General features: G+C 39.1%; 1 protein-coding gene across 2 annotated transcripts; it reads right to left on the reverse strand.

Annotated features, from left to right (window-relative positions):
• Nucleotides 1–485: 485 nt before the first annotated feature.
• LOC109624246 (C-C motif chemokine 4-like) lies at nucleotides 486–3,522 on the reverse strand. Of its 2 annotated transcripts, XR_011243378.1 has the most exons (4): nucleotides 3,229–3,511; nucleotides 1,733–1,847; nucleotides 1,418–1,640; nucleotides 486–1,342 (listed from the first exon to the last, which is right to left on the reverse strand). XR_011243378.1 is itself a non-coding variant. In XM_020078794.2 (3 exons), exons 1-3 carry the CDS (start codon nucleotides 3,293–3,295, stop codon nucleotides 1,526–1,528), a joined length of 297 nt encoding a protein of 98 aa, XP_019934353.2. In that variant the 5' UTR covers nucleotides 3,296–3,522; the 3' UTR covers nucleotides 486–1,525. The 2 variants fall into 2 exon arrangements, 1 of the variants encoding a protein (XP_019934353.2); XM_020078794.2 differs by having other exon boundaries at nucleotides 486–1,640; nucleotides 3,229–3,522.
• Nucleotides 3,523–13,043: the final 9,521 nt, after the last annotated feature.

Consider the following 13,043-nt stretch of genomic DNA (forward strand, 5'->3'; position numbering starts at 1 on the left):
GTTTGAAAACCGCTGGTTTATAGGTTCTAAATCAACTTGTTCACAGTTTTTCTTGCTGCTAATTGATCACCGCTCATTCTCTCCGATCTCTCCTTTGATTTCTCCCTCAGGTCTCTGCTCCAGCAGAGTCACTGGGGTGCTGCGACTAGGCCCTTAAAGGGGCAATGACATGAATTTATATAGGCACACTATTAATCTTTCAACATATTGTAATGCCTCTGGTTAAAGGAGGAGAGCCAGAGTTGTTGCCTTTCTTTCAATGCTTTATTTGAACCACAATATGGGTCCCTAAACATGAGCTGCTGTCACAGCCACAACTCACGCTGATACTTCTCTAACACTCCCCTTACAACTCTTCACCTCTATCCAACTCCCTCACACACACAACTCCCCTGTCTCTCCCACCCCTTAACTCCACCCCCTCCTGAACCTGCAGGTTAGCCAATCAACATTAGGCACGGATACACAGAACATCAACACAGATATTTATGCAACTTTTAAAGTTATTTATTCTTATTCATATCATAATTTAACGTGGGTTACAAAGTACCTTGAGTAAAAACATGACTTAAAAAAACACATCCTTACTTCATATAAAACAAGTCAAAGAGCTCACAATGATTCAGTGTAGAAACAGTGCATTAGTCCGTAGCTTAGTCAACTGATGACACCATGGGGAGATGCAACACAATGGTCTTTCACAGTGACTGGTCTTTTTGTGACATAGTTCAAACAGTACATCACAGTGTTTATGGCCAGACTTTAAGTGTTGTCTTAAAGGTACAGTGTGTAGAATTTGTTGATATCCAGTGTTGAAATTACATGTTGCAGCTGAACACCCCTCACCTCAGCCTCCCCTCCCAAACATGAAAAAGAACCCGTTGTAGCTTTCAGTTGTCATAAAAACTCAAAAGGTGTGTAGCTTGTCCAGTTTGGACTAATGTAAAAAACATGGCAGCCTCCGTAGACAGGGTCCCCTCGATGTAAATATAAAGTATTTAAATATAAAGGGTCTTTTCTGGAGTAAAAAAAACTACAATTCATACAATTTAGATGAAACAAACTAATGAAAACATCATGAGGATTATTCTACATTAAATTTCCCCCAATAGTTCCCTCTCACCTAAATTTTGCACACGGGACCTTTAACCAAAAAATGATACCTGATGAAAGTCAATTATTTTTCCAACCAGATATAAAAAAAACCCTATACTGATAATTTCAATGTTGGAATAAAGACAACTCTACATGTTATATATAAATGTTATGTATAGCATAACTGGATCGCATCCTTGCATATTTTATTCAAGACTATGTAATATAATATTAGAAGTATATATTGCTGACATATAGTAGCAAAGAGCTGCTGTTCAGCTTATGGTGGTTTCCCTGCAGGACTTTTGTTGGAGATAGCCACAAACTATATATGTTTAAAACAACTCTTAATCTAAAAGTTTGTTGTAGCATCAAATCACATTAAGATCTTGTTCAGAGAAGACTCTTATGATAAGAGAAGTTGCCATGGTTACAGGTTGGACGCCTCTCCTGGCTTGGATTTGGCGTTCAGGTTCTTGATGGTCTCTTTCACCCATGCGGCTGAAGGTCTGGCACACAGCTGGTGACCTGCCTCTGTCTTCAACCTGATACACACACACACACAGACCAACAACAGGTTTAGTACATTCATGCTTAGGTGCAATAATGTTAATGCTCTATTTTTCATTCTCCTTACACGATGGCCGGTTGTGAGCACCGCTGGCTAGTCCTCATGTAGCCGACCACCTTGTCCTCGGGCAGTTTCTTGATGAAACGAACGCAGCACTTCTTTGGGCCGGAACCACGCACACCTACAAACAGTCATCTATGAAAATACAACTCAGCAACCAACAACATCTCATACATTGACTGTTAGTTCCTCCTTTTGTTCCCCCTTTGATTTCCTATGTGACACCAAACCTAATGACTTTTTTTATCACTGGAGAAAGTGTGTCACTTCTCAGTTGTTCCATTGTGATATGGAAAAGCTCACTGACGTATGTAACACTGCTGTGTAGATGAAAGAGGGCTTGTTCAGTTTAGAAAAGTACAGCAATTTTGTTTGACATTTTTATATTTATTTTAGAACAGATCTCTGATACAACTCGTATATGCAGTGTTAAAACCTGACCACCAAGGAGCAGCAGAACAAGATAAAATGAGTTGTCATGGCTAATGTGTTGCGTATTTACACATTCAGCAGACACACAGTGACATTAGCATTCATTTGGAGTCATATCTTTGCATTTATGTCCAATATTCACACTTGTTTCTACTCTGATTTGGTCCACAGCAAGTCTATTCTGTTAGCCTGTCTGCTGTTTGGTGCCTGGCAGTAAGTCAGTTTATCTGAATCTCTTTTCTCAAAGAGAGCAGCCTGCTGCTGCTAGAATCAAGGCTGAGGCAAATGTTGAGAGTGACTCTGAACAGTAAAGCCAAAATGGGCTACGGAGCTAAGCAGAGCTTAGCTTGAGAGATTCTCTGCTCAGACATCAGAAACAAATGTTTTGGAGGATTCAGGTGAGGGGTGGTGCAGCAGATAGAATGTCAGGATGTTTCATTCTGCTACAGAGATCATATGATTTTGTGTACAGGACATTAACACTGGCGTTATCACCACAAAATCTCTTGACATCTTCATCTTCTACTTGTATGGCTCCACTTTGTCCTCTTCAAATATTTGTTCTCTTTTTTTTTGTTTACGTCTGTTACATGTGAGAAACATTTGGAGGATCTCCCGAGTTCAGTGCATGTCTGAAAGCAGCTTTACAGAGATCTCTTTCACATTCAGTGCAGTGTTTGTTTTCAAATACTGATTGGTGCAGCTTTAATGTCCTGTAACTCACAACCAGAGCCTCAAGGGAGCTGTCAAATTAACATGTGAAGCTGAGCATGGTTGAGTGTGGAGGAAGCTCCAAAATATGATCACATAGAAGCTATGCTAGCATGCTTTTTTTATCTACTTCATTCTAATAGGATGTTATTTGTTTCCCTGTTTCATTTCTATTATAAAAATAGTACTTTTCATCATCACTGGTGACAGATTCACTTCCCAAACACATTAGTTCAACAAATTATGAATCAGACTGAATCATACATGACTGCAGTTGTAGCATTTGAAAGAAGATTAGAGTTATTCACATCTAGCTCACTTACAGATCGAACACAGTTATCAATTAAGCTCCTTCTTACCTTCGCTCACAGTAATGGCAGCCAGCATCAGCACCAACACAGACAGACATAGACGAGCAGCAGCCATCTCCTGAAACGTATGTGTTCCCTTCACAGTGTAGTACTGGGTGAATGTCTCAGATGAACAGTTCCAACTGTTTGGATGTCCACTCCATCAGCTTCCATATTTATAGAGCAGCAGCGTCGATTGGAAAGAACCGCATGACGTGTCACCTTTGGTCATGGAATTCACCTCTTTCATGGGAAGGCCTTGTTGTGTGGGTGTGTGGGTGTGTGTGTGTGTTAATGAAAGCTGATCTTAGTTCCTTAAAATTGAAGTAAGAAGTATCACTGCCTACATGTCACATGTCAATGCTTTCATTCTGACCTCACAGACCTTTTGATTTTTAAACCTTTTTGTTGCATTCCACAGTAGTTTATTATTAACCACAGCGTGGCTGAAATTATTATTAAAGTAATTGAATTAATTAAAGTGACAAATAGAGAGCATAATGTGATTGGCTCTTACTTCAAATGAATAAAAGCACTCTTGTTCCCAACCTAACAATCAGGATTTGCAAATGGTAAATGGCCATTCACCCACACAAACAGTGCATCTATTAACAGCACTGTGAAGCACTTTTGGTTGTTCTATGACCACCATCTTGCCAAGGATACTTTGGCATGCATGGGCATGGGAAGACTGGGGATTGAACTTACAACCTTCTGGTTGGAGGGCAACTGCTCTACCACTCAGCTACAGCCACCCCATTGCTAAATATGCATTCCTAAACCACATTGTGTCCTCACATATTGACACTGGTGGAATACACAAAAGAGAGGAAGTTGGTGAGAGTTGAAGTTGGTGTCTCTCTGTCTGGGACATCTGAGTTAGATATGAAAGTCTCTAAGCGTAGACACTACAATGCACTGTTGGTTGGTCCTTTATCTACAACCTGACCTTGTGTACTGCTTAGAGAGAGAAGGGAGTATCTGTGGAATTAGACAGGCACTATTCTCCTGTACAGATACAGTGTAATATACAATATACATAATATATAGTGGCATATACGTCTACTGACTGAAAGGCGCTGTTCACATGTTTATTCAAATTCTATTAATATTGAGCATATCGTGTGTCCAAATCGACACTGCACTTTCTCGGGCCATCAACAATACATATGCCAAGCATTAAGCCAATAAGTGTTCCACACATAGACAGACATTTGTGGCATAAGTAGATAGAATTCTTGCGAAACAGAATTAGCAATTTGAATATTAATTTTTGGGTGTCCCTTAAAGGCCTACATATGACATATGTCTGCGATTGTGTTTTTAATTCATCTGCATTTATCTGCATATGATGATGCATAAAAGAGATTAGTCAAAATGTCTGGACCTAAAACACCTACAATCACTCCATCACTATGTGTTGTGGGGAAAGACTGGTGTCAGTTTCAAAATATTGGCCATTGCCCACAGAGACTAATCATCATCAGATGACAGACAATTGTCTCCAAGGTTGGGCGCTGGGCAGCTCGTGTGCACTATAGTCCCTGGTTTTGAAAGCTGTTTTTGAACAGTCTGCTGCTAAAATCGATGAGCACGGTGACACTTAAATGAAACAATCGAACAAAACCATGGAGCTGACAGACGGTACAGAACTCTGTAGAACTGAGCTAGAGAGATGAGTGATATGCTGCCTTCAAATGGAACTTGTGAGCTTGTTTTTACCATGATGGGAGTCAAATATGTTATACGCTTGGCATGCAGGTTGTAAAGTTGTTTGAACACCACTTTTTGACATGGTTCCAGTGCACTGATTCTTTTTACAGATGCATGATATGACTGATGTGATGGAATCTACCGTGACGGGGAATTCACTTTCGGAGTAGATTTATGTAAATTTTCAGTGCTAAACTGTACCGCTGTTAATAAAAAGCAGAAGACACCACACACATTTGTTTCACTTCTCCATGCTTGTCCTTTAAGCGAGACAAATGAGCTGTTGCTTGTAAAACTCAGTGTTGTATTTATATACTAGCCTAACTGGAGAATCCGAGACCTAGTCATATTTTTACTGTCTGTGAATATATAAAAAAGGGGAAACACACTGACACAAATCACTTTATATATGCCCTTTCATTTGAGTGAAACTTGACGTCAACCATAGCTTTCACTGAATACATCTTTTGTCCTTGCATTATGTAAGGTCACTGTTATTTTGGTCTGCTAGCTATTAGCCTACTATTTAATTAAATATTTTATAAGTATTTTTGTAAAGCGCCAAATCATAATACACATTATCTCAAGGCACTTTACATAGAAGGCTGACACCTTCAAATTATAGAGAAACCCAACAGTTCCCACAATGAGCAGCACTTTGGTGAGAAATGGCCAATGTGGGCAGCCATCTGCCGCGACAGGTTTGGGTGAGCAGAGAAAATGGGGAGGAAAGGGGAGATGGGTAGAATAGAAGGGAGATAAGGAAAAGAGAGATAGGGGGAGAGATAGTAGAGGGGGAGAGAGAGGAGTAGAGACCAGGAACTGTTGTGGCACCATCAGGTTTCAGCTAGTCTCGTCATTATCATGAAAACAAGTGATAATGGATGTAAAGATGTTATTAATGATGGCAGCAACAATTTAAGAGAGAGAGAGAAAGCAAGAGAGAGAGAAAGCAAAAGAGAAAGAGAGAGAAAGAGAGTATGGGAATTTTTAGATTTTTTCCAAAGTTCTTTATTTGCTTAAAACAGGTTTCAGATTTTCGTTATATAAAACAGCTTTTTCTAAAACAAAAGGCAGAAATCCATACATGTAATAATAATATATAGAAAAAATAAAAACAAAAAGAACATAAATTAGCCCAAGATCAGGTCTTTCTCTACAACAGAACAGAAAACACTTTCTTTGCACCAGATGCTTTTTAATTTTTTTTATCATTCTGATGAATATTGTGTTTATGTCACAATTTGCTGAGCTCTCCAATTTGTGCTTTCTTTTTTTTTAACAATATATTTATTGAGAAGGAGACGAATATTAAATAAAATTAAATAAAATGAAATCGAATAATAAAAAAAAAAATATATATATAAGATTAAATGAAAGTAAATACAAATATTGATATACAAATACAAATAAATAAAATAAAATTCAATCAATCAAATCAAGAGCCTGGATAAAATAATGCTCTCTTATTAATAATATTATTTAGAACAATTCCTATTAATCTTATTAGGTGCTGCTATTTTATTCTGTTTCACTCAAGAAGCCATTTCCTGTAGCCACATTGCAGTTGTAGGACTGTCCATACTTTTCCATCTCAAAGCAATACTCTCCTAGTTTGAAGCATAGACAGGTTGATCAAAGGTGCTGTTTTGCAGTTTGGTACAAAGTGATTAGTATAGATAGCTAATATACAGAATTTTGCCTCAAGAGGGACCTCTATGGCAGCTATTCGTGAGACCAGGTTAACTGTATTCTTCCAAAACAACTGAATTTTTGGGCATTCCCACATACAGTGCAACAGTGTGCCAACATTAACATTGCATTTAGGACAATCTGTGTTTGTGCATTTAAGCAAGTATTTTCCCACTCATCCTCAGTGATATCTACTCGTAGATTGTCTCTGCAGGCATAAGGTCTTGAATGTGAGGTGTCTTTGGATTTGGATCTCAGCATAGTATACTAAAGTGCCATTTGTCTTCGACTATCTTCACTATTTACAGTGATTCTCTCTGTATCTGAGAGGGATGGCTCCTCTAAGCTGTGGGTCTGTGATGTTATAAAGCTTCTTAACTGTAAATACTTAAAGTAGTGTTTTCTAGGAATGGCATATCTATGAACCAGCTGATCAAAAGTCATTAGTCTCCCTTCTACATATAAATCAGCTATTTTGCCCAAACCTCTGTCCGCCCATTGTTTGAATCCACCATCAGTTCTACCAGGAACAAAGCTATCATTTCCCCATATCGGGGAGAATTGGGAGAGTTTGGGTGCATCCCCCGTAAAGCATGTGCTTCATGCCAAACAGAGAGGGTATTTTTAACAAATGGATTTTTCGTCTGTTTCTTGAGTGTCTTAATATGAGCAGAATACATATATGATTGAAGAAGTAAACCGTATGTTGCAGTGAATTCGATTGCTATCCATGATGGGGGGTCAGAGGAGAAGTAAAACATAGCCATGCGCAGCTGTGCTGCCCAATAGTTCCATTGTAGGTTAGGTAGTTGAAGCCCCCCTCTATCGTAGGGAAGGTACAGTAAAGAGAGCTGCAGTCTTGGACGCCTGTTATTCCATATAAAATTTGAGAAGAATTTTCTAAGTTTACAAAAAAATTTATGTGAAAGTGGGAGAGGGATCGATTGAAATAAATAAAGGGATTTAGGGAGGATTGACATTTTAATTATATTAATACGGCCTACATAGATATTGGCATTGGCATCCACCTACTCAAAGATTCGCTGGTGGACTGTCTCCTGTTTTAATACCAGAGATTTTGGATGCTGCCGGATGGCCAAGGCCAGGGGTTCAGTAGCAAACAAAAATAAAAAGAGGCGACAAAGGATAATCTTGTCGCGTGCCTCGGTAAAGACTAAAGGTTTGTGATATGAGGTTGTTCATTATTATTTCTGCTGTTGGTTCTGTATATAAAAGTTTCACCCATTTAAGGTACTTTTCTCTCATCCCAAACCTTGCCAGGACCTCCATCAAATATTTCCAGTCAATCCTGTCGAAGGCCTTTTCGGTAGCCAATTATTTTTGGCATCCCGCCTTTCATGTAATATATTCAATACTCTACGTATATTATGAAATGCCTGATGCCCAAGAACAAAACCATTCTGATCGTAAGAAATTAGGGATGGAACACATATCTGTAGTCTCATACCTAAAGCCTTGTATAATATCTTTGTGTCGCAGCACATAGGGAGCGACAAGATTACCTTTCTGTTGGCGACTTGCCAGGCTTTGGCACCAAGGTAATTAGTGCAGACCATAAGAATGGGGACCGGATTCCTGATTCATATGCCTCTTCTAACATTTCTAGCAGTGGAGGGAACAATTTTTCTGGAAAAAATGTATACATCTAAATGGGAATCTCATCTGGCCCTGGGGTTTTTCCACTTCTCATGCTCCGCACAGCTTCTAACATTTCCTTAACTGTAAAAAGTTTATCCAGTTCCGTCTTATCTTGATCTGCTATAGTCGGGATATCTAATTGGTCTAAGAATTCAGTCTGTGACTGCGTGGTCTCTGGATATTCTGATTGATAAAGGGATTCAAAAAAGGAGGAGTTTATTGCAGCTGGGTCTATTGCCATATTTCCATTTTCTGATCTAATTGAATTTATAGCTCTATCTGATTGCATTCTTTTAATTCTCCATTCAAGGAGCTTGCCCGCTTTGTCAACTTGGTCATAGTACAATTGTTTCAACCAAAGAAGATTTGCGGCAATTTTGTTAGTGGAAAGCTTTTCGTACCTAGCTCTCAACAGAAGAAGCTCTTTATGTTTCTCTGGGCTATCATTTTGATATATGATCTAACTCCAAAATTTTAATCTGAGTCTCAAGATTGATTAGTTCTTCAAAATGGGTCTTAGATTTAAATCTTGTATAGTTTATCATCATGCCTCTAATGTAAGCTTTAAATGCTTCCCATTTTACACTTGCACGTTTGATCTGTATTCATCTGGAAGTAGATGTCAATTTTATCACCAAGAAATTGAACAAATTTGGAGTCTTGCAGCCATTTGGTTTGAAAGCACCATTTCGGGGGACATCGAGCAAGCCTTGGTATATAAAAGATTAGAGAGATGGGAGCATGGTCAGATAAAACTATACCATATATCATAACCACATTCATTTACCTGAGGTAGTAAACTCATGGAGATCAAAAAATAGTCAACATGAAAACTCCTTTCTGTTGGGATGGAACTTTCTCCAGACACCATTTAAGTTAAGATCATCTGTAGACTGTAGCAAGAGCTTTCTAGTATGAGGATGAGAAGTGTCAATGCCTGAAGAGCGATCGTTAACGGGGTCTAGCACACAGTTATAGTCACCAATATAGTAAGAAAGAGACTCCTAAAAAAAGAGTCATTGTCCTCATTAGGTCCATAAATGTTGACCAGCGTAATGTGGACTTCTAATATTGTTCCCTGCAAAATAATATATCTGCCAGCTGGATCAATTACTTCCTGGTTAAGCCTGAATGGGATTGATTTGTGAATCAAAATGATCAATTTGTGCTTTCTACTGATGTAGATGGACATTGGAAGGCAGCACCCCTGCTGGCCAGGTGAACCAGGCCCTGTCCACTTTTCCTTCTTTTGGTAGGTACAGCATGCTCTGTGGGACCCAGTGCAGACAGTCCCATCCTGGCCAGCAGACGTGCTGGGGGGTCCACACATGCCAGTCGGTGCCATAGCATGGAAGACACCAGGTTGTTAATAAGAAGGGTGCAGCCTTTAAAAGACATGTGTGGTAGAAGTCACCTCCCTGTACCTTTTCTAAAACATTATCCCAGTTTATACTCATAAAGGTTTCATCCCCAAGATAAACACCCAGATATCTCAGACCTTCTTTGTTCCAGGTCAACCCCCCGGGGAAAACAAGCTCTCTGCTTAGTTCAGCTCCCACTGTTAAAGCTTCACTTTTGTCCCAGTTAGTTTTTGCAGAGGATAGTTTGCGGAATTAATAGTTTCAACAAATGTATTGATGTCATCTTGTTTTTTGATGAGGACAATGACATCGTCAGCATAACCTGTATCCTCAGTTTGTGCAGGATCACCTCTATGGCTAGAGTACGACATGCCTGAGAGAGAGCAACCTTGTCTGATTCCCCTCCACTTTTAAAGGAGAGCTTAAACCACCATTAATCCTATGTCCCACTACTGTTGTAGAGATGTGTAATCAGATTTAGTCTCTTGATAATTGTTCCAAAACAAACTGAAAATCTTTTCAAAAACGTTATCTAAAAGCAGGGCCACATTGAAGTGCCAGTAGCTACTGCTGCATTCTACATTTTTTATGGAGACCTGAACAAGTGAGTGATCTGTAAAACCGTCTGGGTGTATGGGGCAACTCTGAAGAGCATTGGCCTGATGTGCGAAGCGGTAAAATCTGTCCAGCCGGGCCATAGATAAAGAATTGTCTCTAGCATGGACCCACGTGTACTGTCGCTGAGTGTGATGCAGGAGCCTCCAGGTGTCACAAAAATCATTTTGTTCAGTCAGTTTGAGAAGACAACTCCTGGAGGCTCCATGAAATGATGCATGATTTCTGTCAAGAGTTACATTTGCTGTGCAGTTAAACTCACCCAGGAACATGTGCCCTTCACTACTTGAGTTAACAACAGAATTTAAAGTGTTTAAAAAAAACACTCTTTCTGTGCCTACAGTCGGAGCACAAACATTAATGAAGGTTATTTTTAACAAGCGACCCTCTACAACGTCCTCTGCAGTAGAGGAAACAGGTAGAATGTCCCTGGAAAAAAAGATGGCAACTCCACCACTGTCGCTGCTCTTATGGCTGAAGAAAACCTAACAACATTTAGTTTTCTGATCTTACACAGATTGAACAGAGCCCAGTTTAATCACACATATGTTGAGGATGAGGCTGAGTTTAAACCAAGCGTAGAGGATCACACAGACAGAGGAGAACAAGCAGAGTTTAACCATCGTTGGTAATTTGTGCTCTGACTTTGGACATTAGTATTCTGAGGCGGGAAAACTTCCTGGTCAGTGAAGGTTGGTTGGTTGGTACCTTCAGTGTTTTTCATGAAGATTCTCACCGAGTTAAGAAACAGCTTAAAATCTGGGGAAAACTCTTCCACTTTGACCAGTTTTATGCCTTTGTGTTGTACCCAGAGTGGGAGCTGGTTCCACAGGAGAGGAGCCTGGTAGCTGAAGGCTACCTCCCGTTCTACTCTAGAGCAGGAGGTAGAGAGTACAGATTAGTGTACAGATTCTAGGAAGTACAAGTAAGCCTGCATTTAAGGAACGAAGTGATCTATTTGGATAATACAGTGTTATCAGCTCTTTGATATATGAAGGGGCTTGATTGATAAGGGCTTTATATGTGAAGAGCAGGATCTTGAATTCTATTCTGAAATTTACAGAGAAGCTAAGACAGGAGTAATATGATCTCTCCTTCTAGTTCCTGTCAGCACTCGTGCTGCAGCATTTTATAAAGTGTTGTGCTGTTTCTGTGCTGTGATGGATTCCAAATCCTGACTGAAAGTCTTCATACAATGCATTATTACATTTTCTATATTGTTTGACCTTTTTATCCATATACCATTACATAGACCATATATACGAATAATTTATAATATTAATATTATAGTACTAGTTATCATTATCATTACTATTACTGAATGCCCACTGTTCAAATAATGACTAATAAAGGGTTGAAAACTAATTAGATTTTTAAAAAGGAGAATTAATTGCTTAAAATAAACAGTTTGTTGATGAAGCTTAGAAAGAGAAAAGCTATTGATCTCTAGAAACAAGCCAATGAGCTCACCTGGAAATATCCCCATCCAAAGGCAAAAATCAACTTAAAATAGAACAGCATTTAGTAGCTAAAGAGAGATATTTTTCACAGTGTTGGTGAGACCAAATGGCAAAAAAAGGATGAAACATTTTAGAAATTGCCAAGAAGATTGCCCATCATCCGATTTCCTCCTATCATGAATTCGAATTGTAGCTAACTGACAGAAATGTCTGGATCCCACCATGTAGCCTTCCCACATTTGGGCACCACCGACATCCATACACCAAACAAACCTTTGTCTTCACACTGTTACCTTTGACCTTTAAATCAACCAAAAAGCTTCTTAACGATTTGTGTCTTCAGTCTTTTTTTCATTACAAATATGCAGAAATACAAACACATGAACATCAGCAAAATAAAACAGAAGTTGAAATACCTCCACAAAAAAAAGTGGTTTTATTTTGAAGATGTAACATCACACAACTCTCCATACTTATTAATGAATTGTTGGGCAGTATTCAGACAATGTGTAATAGAAGAGGACGGCTGCCCCCAGACGATGACTTATTTGCCCTCTCAAAAAAAAATTCAACTTTCTATAACTCATTGTTGACCAATAGTGTATTTACTTGAGTATTTATGTTCATGTAAACAACATATTTTATAGTTCAATCCCACCTGAAGGTCACCGTTAACCCACATGCCTGGCAGTGACTCACCTTAAGTGAAGATAACAAAAAGAGACAGAGCAGACACCTGACCTGTCGTCTCATAGTGAGAACAACTACAGTTGCACATGCAAACAAATCAATGAATATGTTTCCTGCATTCACACACACACACACACACAGAGTTGCACACTTGTATGATTCATATTGTAACCTACTGCCCTTCAGCACAGTGTGTTCAGAGAGAAAAAACAGTTAGTTGAAAAACACAATGAGCTGCCCAAACACTCACAGACATCTAAGTTGAAACTGACTCCTGGTGCAAAGTAACAGGTCAAAAACGGTTGTAAACATTGTTAACCTTGGAAATCAAACTGTATCTGAAACCTTTAACTGTTACTGTAATCCATGTTTTATTCAAGAAACAGACATAATCTATTTTTTTTACACACGTTAGGCTATATAAAGGCGCTAATGTTAGCATTAACCGCTGTTTACTTGCCACAAGGTTCAGCCGTCGTTGCATTTACAAGACAAGAGGTTGGAAAATGTCCTCCCGGCAGCTCTACTTCTCCAGATGTGATTCGCTGTCACAAAGTAGTGTTGCGAGATGACCTGGGCCTGGGCTAGCTTGTTTGCATGCTAACTTTAGTAGAGGAAAAGAAGTGATAGAAAG

This window comes from Paralichthys olivaceus, chromosome 7, assembly GCF_024713975.1.
Source record: "Paralichthys olivaceus isolate ysfri-2021 chromosome 7, ASM2471397v2, whole genome shotgun sequence".
Taxonomy (NCBI): domain Eukaryota; kingdom Metazoa; phylum Chordata; class Actinopteri; order Pleuronectiformes; family Paralichthyidae; genus Paralichthys; species Paralichthys olivaceus.